Here is a 22,754-nt window from a genome sequence, read left to right as displayed (position 1 = left end):
TAAAATAAATTCACTGCAATGACAATAAATTACACAAATCAAGGGAATCAATTTCTTTTTAAGTAGAAATATTTGAAGTGGAACAAGTGGAATGAAATGAAAATTAATTTTTAAAGCATAATTTTTGTAATTTTAATAACAATAGCATTTCTTAAAGGCAACAAAGTCTATAAAACTTATTTTAAACATAAATTTGTTAAATGGAACAAATGGAATTGAGACAAAATTCGTTATACTAACTTAAATACACTGTGTGGAACAAGTGGAATTGAAACAAAATTTAGCTTGGCAACAAAATTTTTGGGATTTCAGTGTAAATAGGATTTATAGAAATTAAAAAAGGCTTTAAAATTAATTTTTAAACGTAAATATGTTAAATGAAAGAAATGGAATCGAAACAGAATTCCTTAATATACATCAATATACTATAATTAAAGTAAATTACATAAAACAATGAAAACAAATCCATTTAAAGTAAAAATATATAAAGTGGAACAAGTGGAATTGAAACAAAATTTGTGTTAACATTGTAATTTTTTATAATGAAATTTCTAGAAAGCAATTTAGTGTTTAAAACAAATTTTAAACAAAAAATTGTTAAAGGAAACGAATTGAATTGAAACAAAATTCTTTAAAACAACTTAACATAAGTAAATGCACTGTAATTAGAAACAAAGATAAGAAATCCCTTGTTAAGTACAACAAGTGGACTTGAAACAAAATAGATGAATGTTTTTTTAAAAAAAGGAATGTATACATTTTTTTTTAATGAAACAAGTGGAATTAAAACAAAGTGACCTTAAAATCATGAAGAATCATTAGTGAAGTTTCATAAGCCATTTAAAACATAGTAAACACAATTTAAAACCCATTTTTAAGAAATCTTTAAAATGGAACAAAAGGAATTGAAACAAAAATTCAAAATTTATAAATTTTTGAAGTTTATTTTGACAAAAACATCGATACGAGCAAAAAATATTAAGAAATATAGGAGATTTTAAAATGGAACAATTGGAATTGGAACAAAAACAATTCAATCATGATTTATTTTAAAAATAATATGGAATAATAAATTCAAATTATAAAGAAATTAGTAAAGTTCTTCAAATGGAACAAGTGGATTGGAAAAAAAACTTAAAACAATAATTTTGAATGATATTCTTAATAAAACAAACCATGTTAAGTGATTCGATGACAAACTATATGAAAAAAGTTTAAAATGGAACAAATGGAATTGAAATAAATTAAATTATAATTAGAGAAGTCAAGATTAGGTATTATTAGAAATTTGAGAAAGGAACAGATGAAATTGATATGAAATATCTGGTAAAGTTGATACTTGTTTAATTACGTGTATAAGAGAACCAGAGAAGTGTTTAATGTTTAAATTTCATAAATGGAATAATTGCAATTAACACAAAAATGAGCAAGAATCATGATCGTCAGATCATTTATTTAATTTAAATAATTTAAAACAGCAAATATAATCATATTCTGATATTGCTGATAGATTACACAGTGCAACAGTGAAAAAAACACACGATCATGACAGTATAGATTCGACTCTACTACCAAAGTGTAGTAAAACCCTATACTCAGTTTGCCCATTTTGGTGACCGATTTTTTTTTATGGGCCCCCAAAGTTTCTGAAAATCAGTGGGGCCTCTAAAAAAGGTGTCATCAGGTTTTGGTTAACAGCTAATTCAGACTTTGTGCTACGGCTTAACTTTATATGGCAATAATATAGCTAAGAGTCCGCCAAATAAATTTTGTTAAAATTTGTTTCCAAAAAATAGCTTTTTCGTGCACTTTTGTTGAAAAAATATAGGAAGAAAATTTTTTTTTTTTACTTTTTTTAGAATAACTTCCAGGGACTCCTAATTTTTCAATAACAATATCCCGCAAAGTTGTAGCTACGGTAAATTTGAGTAACTCTCGTGAACATATCAATGCAATCCGAACATACCTAGGTATTCTAAATAGCTGTCAAAAATCACTTTGTAGCTTAAAATTTGTAGTTTTTTACTAATTTTTGACTCTAAAACAATAATTTTTTTGTTAAAAATGTATGTTCGAGTGTATATTCTCTATTGTGCTGGAATAACGAAGAATGGGCAAATCATTATCGGTATGATCCGGGCGCATAACTTTATCCAATCTTGATCATGCAAGACCGGCTTGATGCAAGATATGAAAAAACTTTAAAATTTTTGAAAGTGGGCAAGGTTTGTGGAACTTCTGAAGTGTAAATATAAGCTTTTTATATAAGTTTTTGATATCGGTGGAAACCTTATGACTTAAAGATTGACATTTTAGTGAAATGAATAATTTTGTGACGTCATTTACCTTAAAAACTAATAATATTTTAAAATGGTGATTTTCCATCAAGAAAAATAAAAACTTTGAATTAATGTAAAATTTGAACAGTTACAGACATCACAATAAAATTTGGAAGTAATATAGATCTAAATATTCGTAAGTCAATGGCATCACTAATGTTGCCATTCTTTGTTTTTAAACACCGAAATTCCTGAAACGGCGAAAATTTGTTCCAAAAACTAAGTTTTTTTTAGAAAATAGCCCACTTTGACGTTATTTACAGCATGATAGTAAAAACGTTCTGTATGTATATAAACAACATATGGGGCTATACAAATGTGATGAGCTTTTGAGGGTCGGTGTTTTGCGTTTTTAGAATTTTTTACTCAAACCTAATTTTTTTTTTTCAAAATTGCCCAAGTTTGGATAGGGCTGGGGGGTACAATGTCCGCTTAAGTTAGTCAAATTTTACCTTATATGTTTTTGCATTAAGTTCTCTTTCCAGATCATAAAAAAATTTATATAGTCCCGAAGAAAATTAGTTTTTTATAAAAGAAAAAATATGGGGACTTTTTTGGGAAAAAACTTAAAAAACACACGCATACAAAGTTGAAATATATAAAAAGATGCTTCAACTTTGGATGCGTGTAACTTTTTATAGGGACGAAATAATTGTTATCAGATTTGTTTTATTTTCTTTAGAATTTTATCGCAAATATACGTCATATATAAAAAAACAAATTTCGACCTTTCGTAGGCCCATCAAATTTAAAATACGAAAAAAAGATCGGGCAAAATTTAAAAAAATATTAAACCCAAATATCTCTTGAACTAAAAGAGATAACTACAGATAAAATCATATTTTTTGTAGACCTTCTCAAGGTCTATCTATATTTGAAATTGCAGCTCATTCGGATCATAAATGACTTTTTGGTAATTTTTTTATAAATGTGTGACATTGAAGGTCCACCCACTGATCCCCATTCCGAACACCTCAGCCGAGTAAATAATACAGCACAACATAGAAGTGTGGACTTGATAATACTATTTTTACAAAAAAATCTTTGTTTTAGCGTCAAAAAATAGGAAAAACGAAAATTGTTAAGGTACAAAGTGATCTTTATGTGCTATGTAGAGTGACTAGACACATTCAGAATGCATTGATATGTTCACAAGAGTTATTCAAATTTACCGTAGCTACAACTTTGCGAGATATTGTTATTGAAAAATTAGGAGTCCCTGGAAGTTATTCTAAAAAAAGTAAAAAAAAAAAATTTTCTTCCTATATTTTTTCAACAAAAGTGCACGAAAAAGCTATTTTTTGGAAACAAATTTTAACAAAATTTATTTGGCGGACTCTTAGCTATATTATTGCCATATAAAGTTAAGCCGTAGCACAAAGTCTGAATTAGCTGTTAACCAAAACCTGATGACACCTTTTTTAGAGGCCCCACTGATTTTCAGAAACTTTGGGGGCCCATAAAAAAAAATCGGTCACCAAAATGGGCAAACTGAGTATAGGGTTGTACTACCCTTTGGTAGTAGAGTCGAACCTATACTGTCATGATCTTGTGTTTTTCCAAAAGTCTCCATTTGTTGCATAGTGTTATTAAACAAATAGCAGCAACGGAGCATAACACAAAATAGTTTAAGAGAAAGGGAGAACATATTTTAAGAGAGCTATTTAAAAGTGAGTTAATATATTGATTATATTCTGATCAAAACATAGATAGTCATCAGTTATGCTTCAAATTCTACAATCGCTATTGTTTTACCAATTATCTAATCTGCACTTGCTTTTTAAAAAAATTATAATTAAGAGCACACAATTAAATATCAAAAGCTCTTTTTTAAACTATTTCAAATAACAGCTAAAAAATCAGAGAGCCAGTGCTAAGCAATCTTAAGACTACCAAAATGTATTTCTTTTTCAAATACCATCGATCAGTTGGATTTTTAAAGGCTTGACATACGTTCATTTAAATTGTTTAAACGGAAATAATAACAAAATTTGATCACCAAATAAATAATTTTAATAAAACACACGCTAAACATGAAGCTAAACTCAAGCTTCTTGGCCATATTTATGGCATTGAGCTGTATGTTTGCCTTACAAACTGAGGCGGCACGAATTTTGGGTTTATTTCCCTCCCCCTCTAAGTCTCATCTGCTTATACACTGTTCCATTGCTGATACCTTAGCCGAGGCGGGTCATGAAGTCACAGTCATCTCCACCGTACCCAATTTGTATAAGAAAGCCAAATACAATTTCATTCACGTCAAGGGAGCCATGTACGATAATAAGTTTGCCAACGATATGGTCAATAAACCAGCACCAGCTTATGTGAAATTCTATCACACCATGTCCTCAGCCATGGCTATGGCCAACAACACCCTAAATCATCCCACTATGAAGGAGTTCTTGGGCAATCACAAAGCAGGCGATTTTGATGTTATAATTATGGGCTATTTTATGAATGATTTTATGTTGGGCATTGCAGCTCAATTCCAATGTCCGGTAATCATGTCATTTATGGTGCAGCCCATCTTCCCCATCAATAATATGATTGGAAATCCATTGGAGGCTTCATATGTGCCCACATTGTTTAGTGGTTTCAAACAGCCCATGGATTTTTGGAGTAGATTGCAGAATATGTTCACCATAGCCGTGGAGGAGGGCTTTTTAATGAACTTTTTAAAGTGGAATATGGAGAAATTGTATAGGTAAGTGGCAAGACAAAAGGGGGTCAATAGACCCCTGCACATGCTAGTTTAGTAACCCATATAAGTGAAGTAGATAAGATTTTAAAACTGATTAGATTTTAAAAACTTTCCTAATGAACAAACAAAACTAAAATAGAAAACAAATGTTTGGTAATAATTAATAATAATTGGAATTAGTTGATAACAAATATTTTCAATATGAAGAAAATATCATTTAAACTTGTCATAACACTAAATGGACATAAATACAGTGAGTGTTAAATGCAGACTATGACTAGACTATGACTAGACTATGACTAGACTATGACTAGACTATGACTAGACTATGACTAGACTATGACTAGACTATGACTAGACTATGACTAGACTATGACTAGACTATGACTAGACTATGACTAGACTATGACTAGACTATGACTAGACTATGACTAGACTATGACTAGACTATGACTAGACTATGACTAGACTATGACTAGACTATGACTAGACTATGACTAGACTATGACTAGACTATGACTAGACTATGACTAGACTATGACTAGACTATGACTAGACTATGACTAGACTATGACTAGACTATGACTAGACTATGACTAGACTATGACTAGACTATGACTAGACTATGACTAGACTATGACTAGACTATGACTAGACTATGACTAGACTATGACTAGACTATGACTAGACTATGACTAGACTATGACTAGACTATGACTAGACTATGACTAGACTATGACTAGACTATGACTAGACTATGACTAGACTATGACTAGACTATGACTAGACTATGACTAGACTATGACTAGACTATGACTAGACTATGACTAGACTATGACTAGACTATGACTAGACTATGACTAGACTATGACTAGACTATGACTAGACTATGACTAGACTATGACTAGACTATGACTAGACTATGACTAGACTATGACTAGACTATGACTAGACTATGACTAGACTATGACTAGACTATGACTAGACTATGACTAGACTATGACTAGACTATGACTAGACTATGACTAGACTATGACTAGACTATGACTAGACTATGACTAGACTATGACTAGACTATGACTAGACTATGACTAGACTATGACTAGACTATGACTAGACTATGACTAGACTATGACTAGACTATGACTAGACTATGACTAGACTATGACTAGACTATGACTAGACTATGACTAGACTATGACTAGACTATGACTAGACTATGACTAGACTATGACTAGACTATGACTAGACTATGACTAGACTATGACTAGACTATGACTAGACTATGACTAGACTATGACTAGACTATGACTAGACTATGACTAGACTATGACTAGACTATGACTAGACTATGACTAGACTATGACTAGACTATGACTAGACTATGACTAGACTATGACTAGACTATGACTAGACTATGACTAGACTATGACTAGACTATGACTAGACTATGACTAGACTATGACTAGACTATGACTAGACTATGACTAGACTATGACTAGACTATGACTAGACTATGACTAGACTATGACTAGACTATGACTAGACTATGACTAGACTATGACTAGACTATGACTAGACTATGACTAGACTATGACTAGACTATGACTAGACTATGACTAGACTATGACTAGACTATGACTAGACTATGACTAGACTATGACTAGACTATGACTAGACTATGACTAGACTATGACTAGACTATGACTAGACTATGACTAGACTATGACTAGACTATGACTAGACTATGACTAGACTATGACTAGACTATGACTAGACTATGACTAGACTATGACTAGACTATGACTAGACTATGACTAGACTATGACTAGACTATGACTAGACTATGACTAGACTATGACTAGACTATGACTAGACTATGACTAGACTATGACTAGACTATGACTAGACTATGACTAGACTATGACTAGACTATGACTAGACTATGACTAGACTATGACTAGACTATGACTAGACTATGACTAGACTATGACTAGACTATGACTAGACTATGACTAGACTATGACTAGACTATGACTAGACTATGACTAGACTATGACTAGACTATGACTAGACTATGACTAGACTATGACTAGACTATGACTAGACTATGACTAGACTATGACTAGACTATGACTAGACTATGACTAGACTATGACTAGACTATGACTAGACTATGACTAGACTATGACTAGACTATGACTAGACTATGACTAGACTATGACTAGACTATGACTAGACTATGACTAGACTATGACTAGACTATGACTAGACTATGACTAGACTATGACTAGACTATGACTAGACTATGACTAGACTATGACTAGACTATGACTAGACTATGACTAGACTATGACTAGACTATGACTAGACTATGACTAGACTATGACTAGACTATGACTAGACTATGACTAGACTATGACTAGACTATGACTAGACTATGACTAGACTATGACTAGACTATGACTAGACTATGACTAGACTATGACTAGACTATGACTAGACTATGACTAGACTATGACTAGACTATGACTAGACTATGACTAGACTATGACTAGACTATGACTAGACTATGACTAGACTATGACTAGACTATGACTAGACTATGACTAGACTATGACTAGACTATGACTAGACTATGACTAGACTATGACTAGACTATGACTAGACTATGACTAGACTATGACTAGACTATGACTAGACTGTGACTATGAAATTGTTATTCAAACTAGAAATGACACCACAAACTAATAATACTTCTACTATGTGAATAGGGTACTTGGTATTCATAAACTAATAGAGATAATAAACTAGCTACTTCAGCAATACTCTTCAATTTAATGCATAGTATACTTAAACACTGATAAGAATTACTCTTTAATTGTTTGTATTAAAAATATAAACAGAGAATGAATTTATTGTTTGTATATAAAAAAGATAACAAACTATTATTATTAAAGAAGAGCGAAGCTGCGTATTTAACAACTAAATTAATAAGCAATGCAATTGCCTGATATCAGTAGTAGTTCGAAGCGGTGCCATAGCAAACACTGCTTCATATTCGTTTTAAAAAGCGGAAAGTTAATTAAAATAAATAAGAAATAATATAATAATAAGCAATTAATATTATCAAAGTGCTGCATCATGAAAACCAGCCTTATTTATATGCTAATGGGCTTAGCCTGTTCTGTGGTTATGCAATCCCAAGCAGCTCGCATACTGGGAGTGTTTCCCTCACCCTCCAAATCTCATGTGTTAATACATTGTGCCGTAGCAGATGCCCTGGCCGAGGCGGGCCATGAAGTGACCGTTATTTCCTCCGTGCCCAATATGTTTAAGAAAGCAAAATACAAGTTTATGCATGTGGAAGCCGCCATGTTCGATAGTAATTTTGCTCAGGAAATGTTAAATAAACCAGCTTCGATTTATAGAAAATTCAATGGAATTATCTCGCATGTCATTGATATGGCCAATGATACTTTCAATCAGCCCAAAATATTGGATTTCTTGCATAATCATAAGGCGGGCGATTTTGATGCTGTTATTTTGGGTTATTTTATGAATGATTTTATGCTGGGCTTTGGGGCTCATTTTCAGTGTCCCATAATTTTATCGTTTATGGTGCAGCCAATTTTTCCTATTAACAAAATGATTGGCAATCCTTTGGAGGCCTCATATGTACCGACTTTGTATAGTGGCTTTAAACAGCCCATGGATTTTGTGAGCAGAGTTAAGAATTTGTTGGCTAATGGTTTTGAGCAGCTGGTTTTGGGGAATCTAATGCAAAGGAAGCTGGATAGGATGTATGGGTAAGTGAGAAGTGCAGGTTTTATAATTGTAAATAGTAAAAAGTACCATAAAATCCCAGTTGTGGTATGCCACTAGCTCAAGTTCATATAAGCTTTATTTCATGTTTTAAATAAAATGTAATTTCCCGTTTTTACCCCCTTTTTGGTACCTTTTTTATCCCCATTGCGGTATTAAAATTTTATTAAAATAAATTTCTGTATCGTGAAGAGTAAAATATTCATATGTCTATGTCAATTTATAGAAAAAAAATATTTTATGGAAAAAAGTACCTAAAATAAACTCAATTTTTATCCCTTAAATATTCGAATTTCCAAAAAGTACCAAATTTGTGTTTGTTATTTTGTTTAATATGTAAAGAATACGATATAAAATTTGTTTCTCTGTTTATTGGTTTAAAAGATACATAGGTTACAAAAAAAGTACCAAAATACAGTTTTTACCCGTTTTCTCCCCTAATATATTGGAATTTCGCGTGGATCGTTTTAAGGAGGGAGTTCAGTCGAAGTTTATTAAGGATTATTTAAAGACCTATTACACAGGTCAACAGCAAAAAAGGCTTAACTAACAAATATATAGATTTGATGCATCATGATAATGAGCGAATTCACTTAATTGTGAATAAATTCAAAAATAATCCAACGATTTTTATTAGCGATAATTCATTTTGTTCCTATTACATGTGGCTTTGCGACAAAGCAATAAGTCTGAACAATTTCTAACATTTTCGATTTTTCATGATTTTTTTAAATAAATTTTTTTTTATTTTCATGTAAAAAATTTTTTTTTTTTGCTTCAATTTGTTAGTATAACTCCGAAACTACTAAGTCGATTGAAAGATAATATATATATGAAAATTTGTACATAGAATAGGGAAAATGTTTTCAGAATTCAATCAATCGAAAGAAGAACATTAACTACTCAAATGTATGTATATCAAACAAAAAACATTAAATTTTGTGAAAATGAGCGAATTCACTTAATTGTGAATAAATTGGAAAAGAATTAATCGATTTTTATTAGCGATATCATATTTTATTCCCATTACTTGTGGCTTTGCGATAAAGCAATAAATTTGAATAATTTCTGCTGTTTTCGATTTTTTATGATTTTTTTAAAATAAAAAAATTTTTATTTTCATGTAAAAAATATATTTTTTGCTTGAATTTGTTATTATAACTTCGAAACTACTGAGCCGATGGAAATACAATATATATACGGATTAAAGGCTGTGTAAATCTCAACTTTTCCAAGTTTATTTTAATAACAGCGGACTAACCGTTTTTGAGTTATCATTAATTATTTGGGGAAACATCTAACAAAATTTAGAATTTTACTTAATTTTTTTTTTTTTAAATTTTATCATTTTTGTACTTATTCAAGCCATTTTTGCTGTTGATCTGTGTTATTGAATATTACTTAATACTTTTTGCTTTTTTCCTCCAAAAATATTAAGAGATCATTACTGAACTTAAGAACATCTGTTATAATAATGAGAGGAATAAATGAATTCTTATCAAAGAAATTAAAGTTCTGTGTTATCAGTCGCCAGACTGAAACAGCATTTACTGCAAATAAGCATAATGATGACAGGATTTTTTATCAGTCTTTGTTTAATTCCCATTAAAGCAGCAACAATAATTTTCCATAACTAAAATGCATATTTTAATTGTGGCCACAATTATCAGCATTATAAGCTTAACACAATCGGCTCGAATTTTGGGTGTGTTTCCCTCACCCTTTAAGTCACATCTCATCATACATTCTTCCATAGCAGAGACTCTAGCAGCAGCTGGTCATAATGTTACCATTATGGGATCGTTTCCTAATATTTTACCTCAAGCCAAATATAAATATATACACTTGGAGGGCAAACAATTGGATGCAGACTTTGTTCAAAAAACGATAGAGAAAACTGAATCTTTATATAAAAAGTTTAATAATATGATTGGTGTGGCCATGAGCACAGCTAATAGCAGCTTAAATCATAAAAAAATGAAAGATTTTTTAAGCACTCATAAGGCTGGAGACTTTGATGTCTTGATTTTGGGTTATTTTATGAATGATTTCTTATTGGGTTTGGGTGCTCACTTTCAGTGTCCCATTATTATATCGTTTATGGTAAGACCCATATTTTCCATAAATACTATGGTGGGAAATCCAGAGCAGCCTTCATATGTGCCTACACTGTTTGCAAATCTGAAACAGCCCCTGGATTTTGGGGATAGAGTGAGAAATTATTTGGCCAATTTTGTTGAGCACAATTTTATTGAGAGTTATATGAGAAAGAGAATGCAGGAATTGTATGGGTAAGTTGGAAAAGGTTTAATAAATTTAAGAAATTTATCAAAAATTAAAAATTTTTGGAATCAGTGTTGGCTATTGATAAATATTTGTTGTTATTTTAAGAGTATTTCTTATCAAATTAGACAAGAGAGATTATTTTTTATCAGCATTTGAAAGTAGAACATTGATAGTATTTAGAAAATTTTTGATCAGTCTTCAGCTAACACTCACCAGCTAAAGAGTGTTTTGTTTTTTAAATACCAACTAATCTATTAAGTAGTTCATAGCAAAAATGAATATTAATTTTGCTACAAAACTTATAAGCTGCCTAAGCCTTTTAAGCCTCACACAGGCGGCACGTATTTTGGGTGTCTTTCCCTCACCCTCCAAATCTCATCTCATAATACACTCATCAATAGCAGAGACTTTAGCTGCAGCCGGACATAATGTCACCGTCATTGCTGTATTTCCCAATATATTGCCGCAAGCCAAATACAATTACATACAACTAGAGACAACTAAAATTGATGGCTCTTTTGCCCAGTCATTGGTGGACAAACCTCAGCCGTTTTATAAGAAATTCAATAGTTTAATTAATATGGTGACAGCAAGTGCCAATCAAACCATGCAACATCCCAAGATGCTAGAGTTTTTAAACAATCACCAGGCTGGTGATTTTGATGTTGTGATTCTGGGTTATTTTATGAATGACTTTATGCTGGGCTTGGGTGCTCACTTTCAATGTCCCATTATCATGTCATTTATGATACGGCCGATATTTGCAATTAATTCAATGGTGGGTAATCCAGAGCTGCCTTCATATGTGCCTACTGTGTTTGATAATCTGAAACAGCCCATGAATTTCGGGGAAAGAGTGAAAAATTATGTATTAACTTTTGTGGAAAATAATGTTATGGGCAGGTATATGGATGGGAAGACGCGGGAGTTGTATGGGTGAGTAAGGAAGAATTCCTATATTTACATTTTAATAAATCAAAGAGTGTGTGAGATCTGTTCTGGTTCTGTTCTAGTTCTGTTCTAGTTCTGTTCTAGTTCTGTTCTAGTTCTGTTCTAGTTCTGTTCTAGTTCTGTTCTAGTTCTGTTCTAGTTCTGTTCTAGTTCTGTTCTAGTTCTGTTCTAGTTCTGTTCTAGTTCTGTTCTAGTTCTGTTCTAGTTCTGTTCTAGTTCTGTTCTAGTTCTGTTCTAGTTCTGTTCTAGTTCTGTTCTAGTTCTGTTCTAGTTCTGTTCTAGTTCTGTTCTAGTTCTGTTCTAGTTCTGTTCTAGTTCTGTTCTAGTTCTGTTCTAGTTCTGTTCTAGTTCTGTTCTAGTTCTGTTCTAGTTCTGTTCTAGTTCTGTTCTAGTTCTGTTCTAGTTCTGTTCTAGTTCTGTTCTAGTTCTGTTCTAGTTCTGTTCTAGTTCTGTTCTAGTTCTGTTCTAGTTCTGTTCTAGTTCTGTTCTAGTTCTGTTCTAGTTCTGTTCTAGTTCTGTTCTAGTTCTGTTCTAGTTCTGTTCTAGTTCTGTTCTGTTCTAGTTCTGTTCTAGTTCTGTTCTAGTTCTGTTCTAGTTCTGTTCTAGTTCTGTTCTAGTTCTGTTCTAGTTCTGTTCTAGTTCTGTTCTAGTTCTGTTCTAGTTCTGTTCTAGTTCTGTTCTAGTTCTGTTCTAGTTCTGTTCTAGTTCTGTTCTAGTTCTGTTCTAGTTCTGTTCTAGTTCTGTTCTAGTTCTGTTCTAGTTCTGTTCTAGTTCTGTTCTAGTTCTGTTCTAGTTCTGTTCTAGTTCTGTTCTAGTTCTGTTCTAGTTCTGTTCTAGTTCTGTTCTAGTTCTGTTCTAGTTCTGTTCTAGTTCTGTTCTAGTTCTGTTCTAGTTCTGTTCTAGTTCTGTTCTAGTTCTGTTCTAGTTCTGTTCTAGTTCTGTTCTAGTTCTGTTCTAGTTCTGTTCTAGTTCTGTTCTAGTTCTGTTCTAGTTCTGTTCTAGTTCTGTTCATTCTCTTTTGAACTAACCCAAATATCGTGCCTTTCAATTTCTGAATTGTAAAATGAGGCCCTTTAGTTGAGATGAAAGGGAAATGGTGTTCGTTATCGGTCTTTTTGGTTATTTTTGGATGATAATTAATGTAGTGTCCAGCTGTGATTGTATATTTGTGTCAACAAAAAACTTTCTACCTGTGATTACCAGCAATAAAACAGATATTTATCTTCAAATGTTTAAAATTTTTATCAGCACACCTACTTATGGTCAACTACCTGCAGGTACTAGTTAGTTCAATGTTTCTTTTCTCCTTAAAAACTCATCCCTTTATCCAAGTGAACTAATGAAGTTCATTATCTCATTATGTTTGTAGATACATTTGCCTGCACAGCCAGCTAAACCCAAGATATTTTACAGCCTGTTTTCAAAACAAGATTAAAGGAAAACTACAAATTGCCACTTACATTTGTAAATAATTGACCAGCATTCAGTCTTATTTCGCGCTGCTTAACAAACGTTTGTGTAATTTTGTGTCTTTCCGATTAAAGAAATAGCTAAAGTAGTTTTCCAGTTTCTGAATCATGTTAAGGCGTTTTATTTCCTTATTAACATGTTTCTGTAGTATAAACATTCAAGCTGCTCGCATTTTAAGCGTATTCCCTTCACCCTCCAAATCACATCTGCTAATACACTGTGCCCTAGCAAAGACTCTGGCCGAGGCAGGTCATGAGGTCACTGTAATAGCCACTTCGCCCAATATGTATACAAAAGCCAAATACCACTATATACAAGTCGATGGAGCCATGTTTCTTACCAATTTTGCCCAGGAAATGCTCAAAAAACCAGCTCATATTTATACCAAATTCAATGGAGCTGTCTCACATCTGCTGAATGTGGCCAATGACACTTTAAATCACAGAAAAATGTTGGATTTCCTACAAACTCACAAAGCGGGCGACTTTGATGCTCTTATTTTGGGTTATTGTTTGGATGATTTTGTGTTGGGTTTGGGTGCCCACTTTCAGTGTCCCATTATATTGTCATTTATGATACAACCTATATTTCCTATACACCGTATGTTAGGAAATCCATTGGAGGTGGGCTATGTTCCCACATTGTATAGTGGTGTGAGACAGCCTTTGAATTTTGGGAATAGAGTTAGAAACTTTTTGGCTCACGGATATGAACAGTTGGTTTTGGATAATTTAATGAAATGGAAAATGGAGGAGTATTATAGGTGAGTGGGGGCAGGAGGGAGAATTTTTACAAAATGGAAATTCATTAGAAGACAAAAACTTCATATAAAACAGATTTTTATACATTTTGTTAATTTTGAAATTAAGTTCGAAAATTCGAAGTTATTGAAATATCAAAATTATTTGCCAAAATCTGTTTAAAACTCTATATTATTGATAAATTTGCAACAAATTTAAATAAAACTCAAATTTTAAGAAATTTTTTTAATTTTGAAATTAAGTTCGAAAATTAAAAAGTAAATTTTCGGCTTTAAATATTTAATAAAAAAAAGTTAAAATTCAATATTATTACATTTAAAAACAAAAAACTAAATAAAACTTACATTTTATTAAAATTTCAATTTTCGAAATTAAGTTCGAAAATTCGAAATTTTTAAAAATTAAAATTTTTTGTTTTTAAATTAATAATTATTACATAAATAATATAAATTAGGCATTTTCACTCATTTTTCAATTTCGAAATTAAGTTCGAAAATTCGAAGTTATTTAAAGGCCAAAATATTTAGCAAAAAATAGTTAAAAACTCAATATTATTAAACTTAAAAACAAAAAAGTAAATAAGACTTACATTTTATTATAATTTCAAATTTCGAAATTAAGTTCGAAAATTTTAAATTTTTAAAAATGTAAATTTTTTGTTTAAATTAATAATTATTACATAAATACTACAAATTAGTAATTTTCACACTTTTGTCTAATTTCGTATTAAGTTCGAAAATTCGAAGTTATTTAAAAGTCGACATATTTTGTAAAAAGTTGTTATAAATTCAATGTTATTAAATTTAAAAACAAAAAAAGTAAATAAAACTTACATTTTATCAAATTTTCAAATTTTGAAATTAAGTTCGAAAATTCGAAATTTTTATAAAAGTAAATTTTTTGGTTTAAATTAATAATTATTAAATAAATATTATAAATTAGGCATATTCGCACATTTTTCTAATTTCGAAATTAAGTTCGAAAATTCGAAGTTATTTAAAAGCCGAAATATTTTGCAAAAAGTGGTTAAAAATTCAATATGATTTATTTATAAACAAAAAAGTAAATGAAACTCACATTTTAAGAAATTTTCTATTTTCGAAATTAAGTTCGAAAATTCGAAATTTTTAAAAATAGCAAAATTTTAAGAATGTCCTGATTTGAATTTAATAATTTTAATAAATATAAGAAATAACTTATTTTTTTCATAATTTTTCTAATTTCTAAAAAATAGGTTCGAAAATTCGAAATTAAAATTTTTCAAAGAAACATTATTTTGAACTTTAAAATATGTATAAAATTATTATTTCTGTTAGTTAAATGATTCGGAGCAGAATTTTGTAATTTCGAAATTATGTTCGAAAATTCGAATTTAATTAAAATGGTCAAAATTAGTCAAATTTAAAAACTAGACTATAGAATAGTATTTTAAGTGCATTATTATATTAAAATTTATTTTGAACAATTGTAATTCTGTGCTAAATGTATTAAAGTACTTGATAAACTACAAAATAAAGAGAAGAAGCTCTCTTTAACTAAAAATGCTCTTAATAAACAATATGAATTCTCAATTCAAAACTCTCTTTAGTAAGTACAGTGCAATTAAGTAATTGAAATAACAAAACATTGAAATTTATTAAAGTTCAATATCTCAACCTTTCTCTGAGTTACAATCTTTCATAAAGAGTCTAAATGCAAACACGCACAACCAGTTTTCAAATGAGTTCATGCTTTTGTCGGCTTATCAGCTGGCACACAAGCTCGCGTGAGTAGAAATTAAATAATAAACAAAAGACAAAATTATTGTATTATTATAAAGAAAATTAATTTATATTATTTAGCACTACTTACCTGTTGTTTGTTATAGAAATAGCAACTTACCACAAATAACAATTGAATTGGATTTTCAAGTCTAAAAAACTGCGCAATATATATTAATTAAGTTAAAACTTTGGCACGTGCTGCTGCTTATTATGTCACTGCAATGATGATATTACAAATTCTAATTATAATTTTTAACTAGAGGTTCCGTCAGCTATGGGAGGAGTTAATTAATGAGCTGGTTAATAATAATGCAAACAAAATTTGTTGAAATTTAAATTCTTCCCTTATTTTCGAAATTAGAAAAAATGTAAAAATATAAGATTTTGCTAAAATATTTTTAATAAAATTGAGAGTAAACCATAATGTTCGAATTTTCGAACATTTTTTCGAAGTTACAAAATTGTTATCTGAATCATATAATTAACTGAAATATGAATTTTAGACATATTTTGGAGTTTATAATAATGTTGCTTTGAAAAATTTTATTTTCGAATTTTCGAACTTGTTATCGAAATTAGAAAAATTGTGAAAAAATAAGATATTTCTTATATATTTTAAATTTATTGAGTTGAAATCAGGGTTTTCGTGAAATTTTGCCATTTTTTATTAATTTCGAATTTTCGAACTTGTTTTCGAAATTGGAAAAATTGTTGAAAAATAAGTTTTTTTTTAAATTATTTAAACTTATTAAGTTTAAATAGGGGTTTGGTTGAATTTGACCATTTTTAATAATTTCGAATTTTCGAACTTAATTTCGAAATTACAAAATTATGGTTCGAATCATATAATTTATGGAAATAAGTGTTTTATACATATTTTTCAGTTAATTTTTCATATTTCAAAAGTGCGAATTTTCGAACATATTTCGAAACTAGAAAAATTGCATATTTTTAATTTATTGAGTTAGTTTAGTTTTTAGATAATTATAGGCATTTTAATAAATTTCGAATTTTCGAACATATTTTCGAAATTATAAAAAATTGTGAAAAAGCCTAATTTATAGTATTTATTTAATAAATTTTAATTTAACAACAAAAAATTTGAATTTTTTATAAATTTCGAATTTTCGAACTTAATTTCGAAATTAGAACAAATTTTGAAAATGTCTCTTTTTAGTATTTTTTAACTATTATTTTAAAAGTTAAAAAAATTAAATTTTTAATAATTTTTAATTTTCGAACTTAATTTCGAAATTTTAATAATATTGGATTTTTAATAACTTTTTTGCAGAATATTTCGTCATTTAAATAACTTCGAATTTTCGAACTTAATTTCGAAAAAGAAAAAAGTGTGAAAATGCATAATTTATTATATTTTTGAAATAATTGTTAATTTAAAAACAAAAAAAATTACATTTTTAAAAATTTCGAATTTTCGAACTTAATTTCGAAATTAATAAATTTCTCAAAATATGAGTTTTATTTACTTTTTTTGTTTATAAATTAATAATATTGAATTTTTAATAACTTTTTGCAAAATATTTTGCATTTTAAATAACTTCGAATTTTCGAACTTAATTTCAAAATGAGAAAAAAGTGTGAAAATGCTTAATTTATAGTATTTATGTAATAATTATTAATTTAAAAACAAAAAAATTACGGTTTTTAAAAATTTCGAATTTTCGAACTTAATTTTGAAATTTTAAATATTAATAAAATGTAAGTTTTAATTCCATTTTTGTTTAGAAATTAATAATATTAAATTTTTAACAACTTTTTAATAAATATTTCGTCATTTAAATAAATGTCTAATTTATAGTATTTATTTAATAAATTTTAATTTAATAACAAAAAATTTAAATTTTTATAAATTTCAAATTTTCGAACTAAATTTCGAAATTTTAAAATTTCATAAATTGTGAGTTTTATTTATTTTTTTGTTTATAAATTAATAATATTGAATTTTTAATAACTTTTTGCAAAATATTTTGCATTTTAAATAACTTCGAATTTTCGAACTTAATTTCGAAATTAGAAAAAAATGTAAAAATGTCTAATTTATAGTATTTATGTAATAATTATTAATTTTAAAACAAAAAATTTACATTTTAAAAAATTTCGAATTTTCGAACTTAATTTTGAAATTTTAAATATTAATAAAATGTAAGTTTTAATTACATTTTTGTTTATAAATTAATAATATTAAATTTTTAACAACTTTTTAATAAATATTTCGTCATTTAAATAACTTTGAATTTTCGAACTTAATTTCGAAATGAGAAAAAAGTGCCTAATGTCTAATTTATAGTATTTATGTAATAATTATTAATTTAAAAACAAAAAAATTTACATTTTTAAAAATTTCGAATTTTCGAACTTAATTTCGAAATTAGAAAAAAGTGTGAAAATGCATAATTTATAGTATTTAAGTAATAATTATTAATTTAAAAACAAAAGAATTTACATTTTTAAAAATTTCGAATTTTCGAACTAAATTTCGAAATTTGAAAATTTCTTAAAATGTGAATGTATTTACTTTTTGTTTATAAATTAATAATAATGAATTTTTAACAACTTTTTGCAACATATTTCGGTTTTTAAATAACTTCGAATTTTCGAACTTAATTTCGAAATGAGAAAAAAGTGCGAAAATGCCTAATTTATAATATTTATGTTATAATTATTAATTAAAAAAAAAAATTACATTTTTGAAAATTTCGAATTTTCGAACTTAATTTCGAAATTTAAAAATTGCATAAAATGTGAGATTTTTTTTGATTTTTTTGTTTATAAATTAATAATAATGAATTTTTAGCAACTTTTTGCTAAATATTTCGTCATTTAAATAATAATAATAGTAGTTATGTAATAATTACTAATTTAAAAACAAAAAATTTACTTTTTAAAAAATTTCGGATTTTCGAACTTAATTTAAATTAATAAATTTGAGTTATATTAACATTTGTTGCTAAAGTATCAATAATATTGAGTTTTAAACACATTTTGGCAAATAATTTTGCTATTAAAATAACTTCGAATTTTCGAACTTAATTTCGAAATTAACAAAATTAATAAAAATTAGTTTTATATGAAGTTTTTTTTATTCTAAACTAATGAATTTCCATTTAGTAAGCATTTTCTCCATTTTCGAACTTGAAGTTTTTATTTTAATATTTTTCAAATTTATGTTTTAAATATAAATGTTTGACTATGTATGGTACTTATTGGTAGTTTAAAAGTTTGTTGTGTGTTGTTTATTTGAATTGCTTATAACTGTCAATATTCTGACACACTCACATTTTGTAACAACAGCGAGAGAATACAGATTCATGTATTTATTAAAAAACAAGTCATGTTTATTCGCTATTTTGTTGTTTTCATTTTGCGATTAAGTCATAATGATTCAGCAATATTTGAAACACTTTCAAGTGATTGACATTAAATAAATAAAAATAACAAACAAATAAATTAATACCTATTATTAAACAACTTTACAAATTTTCTCAAGTGCAACTGATAAAATGTTGAAATGGAAGGTTTCAAATTAAAGGGTGGGATTGAAAAACAAATAATGAACTCGCTCTTTTTAATATATTTATACTATTTTTCTGATTATAATATTTTCCCACATGCCCTTGACTTCTGCTATAAACAAACAATATTTAAACCTCCTTAAAGTATGCTTTAGTTTTACATATATTTAATATTCTCTTCAGTAATATTCATATGAAATAATTTCCTTTTTCTTTCTTTCCTTTCTAGATACAACTTCCCAGCCGATCGTTATCCCCCCTTGGAGGAGGTGTACAAAAATGTCTCTCTGGTCTTGACCAACCATCACTTCAGCCAGGGCCCCATAAGACCCAATGTACCCGCTCTCATTGAAATTGGTGGCATACAAATCAAAGAACAACCCGATCCTCTACCCAACGACTTGGCCGAACTCATTGAGTCTTCTGATAAAGGTGTTATCTTCTTTAGTTTGGGCACCAATGTCCAGGGCTCTAATCTCTCCAAGGACAAAGCCAAAATGATATTTAATGTTCTTTCCAAACTACCCTATACCGTTTTACTGAAATGGGGAGACTCAGATTTCCCAGGACAATCTAAAAATATGATTTACAGATCTTGGCTGCCTCAGGATGATATATTGGCCCATCCTAAAGTGAAACTTTTCATAACTCATGGCGGCATGGGCAGTGTGGTGGAGTCTCAGTATCATGGTGTACCCATGGTGGGTATACCCTTCTTTGGTGATCAACATTCCAACATAGCCAATGTGGTGAAATCGGGTTATGGTTTGGGCCTGGAGTATGCCCGCTTTAGTGAGGAGGCCTTTAGAAATGCTGTTGTAGAGGTTTTGGATAATCCTTCTTACACCAAAAATGTACAGAAATTCTCTGAATTATATAGAGATAGACCCATGACTCCACGCCAATTGGTACGCTACTGGGTGGATTATGTTATTAGACATAAAGGCGCCAAACATATGCAGTCCCCAGCCATTAATATGCCCTGGTGGCAATTGTATTCAGTGGATGTTATTGCCTTTTTGTTGAGTATACTTCTTGCTGTTGTGACCATATTGGTGGGTTTGTGCAAGCTGCTTTGCTGCCGTGGCAATAAGGTTTCAGCGAAGAAGGTGTCGAAGAATAAGAAGCACAAGTAGTGTTTTAGAAGTAGTAAAAACTTTTGTAAAATATAATAATAAAGTGTAATATTTTTGTTTAAATAAATTCAATAAAAATTTTACCCAAAAACGTTTGTTCCAGGAGATCATTAATTTGATAAAAAAAACAATTTTAACAATTAAATTTAGTTTTTTTTTATAATATAACAATTTTAACAATAATTTAAGGAAAATATTAAAAACATTTTTTTTGTTTACAAACCAACAAAAAATTCTTTATTTTCACAATAAATGCCCAAAAATTCTTACTAATTTCTTAAAAATCTTGTTTTTTACAAAAAATGTAATTTTACACAAAAATACAAATTTTAAAATCAATACAAAAATTCACTAATTTCACAATAAATGGCCAAAAATTTCTTGTTAATTTCTTAAAAATCGTTTTTCTCTAATTATTTTAAAAAAACGTAATTTTACACTAAAACTCTAATTTAACAACCAACATAAAAAATCTCCAATTTAACAATAAATTGTCAAAAATTCTTTTTAATTCCATAAAGTTCATTTTAAAACTCATTTTTCAAAAAACGTAATTTTACACTAAAACGTTAATTTTAAAAATCAACATAAAAATTCTCTAATTTAACCATAAATTGCCAAAAATTCTTCTTAATTTCTTAAAATTCGTTTTTTTTCACTCGTTTTTCAAAAAACGTAATTTTACACTAAAACGCAAATTTCAAAATCAACATAAAAATTCTCCAATTTAACAATAAATTGCCAAAAATTCTTTTTAATTCCATAAAAGTCATTTTTTTCATAAGTTTTTAAAAAAACGTAATTTGACACTAAAAATTAAAATTTAAAAACCAACAAAAAATTTCTCTAATTTAGAAATAAATGGTAAAAAATTCATACTCACTTCTTAGAAACTGTTTTTTTTTTTAAACCATTCATTTCACAAAAAAAAAAACGTAATTTTACACAATAAATGTAAATGCTGAAAACGTCAAAAATGTTCTCTAAATTGTAAATTTAATGACAAAAAATTCTAGTTTTTTAAAAAGTTCACAAAGTCAAAAATTTTTCAAACTGTTTTTTTTTTCACCAAAAAAAACATTTAAAAAAAAAATTTTAGTTTACACAAAAGTTATTTTTTTTTTAAATCAACAAAAATGTTCTCTAAATTTTAAATTTAGTGACAAAATATTCTAACTAATTTCTTAAAAATTTCACAATAAATAACCAAACATTTTTGCTGATTTCTTTTCTCTAATTATTCAAAAAACGTAAATTTTACACTAAAACACAAATTTAAAAACCAACATAAAAATTCTGAAATTTAAAGCAACTTAAAAATTCATTTTAATTACTTAAAAATCTATTTTCTACAATTCCATAAAAGTGTTTTTTTTCACAAATTTTTAAAATAACGTAATTTGACACTAAAAATAAACAAAAAATTTCTCTAATTTGGAAATAAATGGTAAAAAATTCATACTCACTTCTTAGAAACTTTTTTTTTTTAAACCATTCATTTCACTAAAAAAAAAAAACGTAATTTTACACAATAAACATATATGCTGAAAACGTCAAAAATGTTCTCTAAGTTGTAAATTTAATGACAAAAAATTCTAGTTTTTTAAAAAGTTCACAAAGTCAAAAATTTTCAAAATGTTTTTTCAAAAATTTTTCAAACTGTTTTTTTTTTCACCAAAAAAAACATTTAAAAAAAAAATTTATTTTACACAAAAGTTATTTTTTTTTTAAAGCAACAAAAATGTTCTCTAAATTTTAAATTTAGTGACAAAATATTCTAACTAATTTCTTAAAAATTTCACAATAAATAACCAAACATTTTTGCTGATTTCGTTTCTCTAATTATTCAAAAAACGTAATTTTACACTAAAACGCAAATTTAAAATCCAACAAAAAATTTTTCTAATTTCGCAGTAAATGGTAAAAATTGTTTACTAACTTCTTAAAAGCAGCTTTTTTTCACAAAAAACACTATTTTATTTAAAAAAA

General features: G+C 28.3%; 1 protein-coding gene across 4 annotated transcripts; it reads left to right on the top strand.

Moving 5' to 3' along the window:
- The first annotated feature begins 4,287 nt into the window (after window positions 1–4,287).
- Window positions 4,288–20,856, top strand: LOC135957456 (UDP-glycosyltransferase UGT5-like). Of its 4 annotated transcripts, none has more exons than XM_065508200.1 (2): window positions 4,288–5,043; window positions 19,859–20,856. In XM_065508200.1, exons 1-2 carry the CDS (start codon window positions 4,373–4,375, stop codon window positions 20,763–20,765), a joined length of 1,578 nt encoding a protein of 525 aa, XP_065364272.1. In that variant the 5' UTR covers window positions 4,288–4,372; the 3' UTR covers window positions 20,766–20,856. The 4 variants fall into 4 exon arrangements, with proteins under 4 accessions (XP_065364272.1, XP_065364273.1, XP_065364276.1 ...); XM_065508201.1 differs by lacking the exon at window positions 4,288–5,043 and adding an exon at window positions 8,068–8,849; XM_065508204.1 differs by lacking the exon at window positions 4,288–5,043 and adding an exon at window positions 10,471–11,156.
- The last annotated feature ends 1,898 nt before the right edge of the window (window positions 20,857–22,754 follow it).

The sequence above is a fragment of the Calliphora vicina genome, chromosome 4, assembly GCF_958450345.1.
Source record: "Calliphora vicina chromosome 4, idCalVici1.1, whole genome shotgun sequence".
NCBI lineage: Eukaryota > Metazoa > Arthropoda > Insecta > Diptera > Calliphoridae > Calliphora > Calliphora vicina.
Note: the sequence above shows the minus strand (reverse complement) of the source record. Positions and strands in the feature narration are given on the sequence as shown.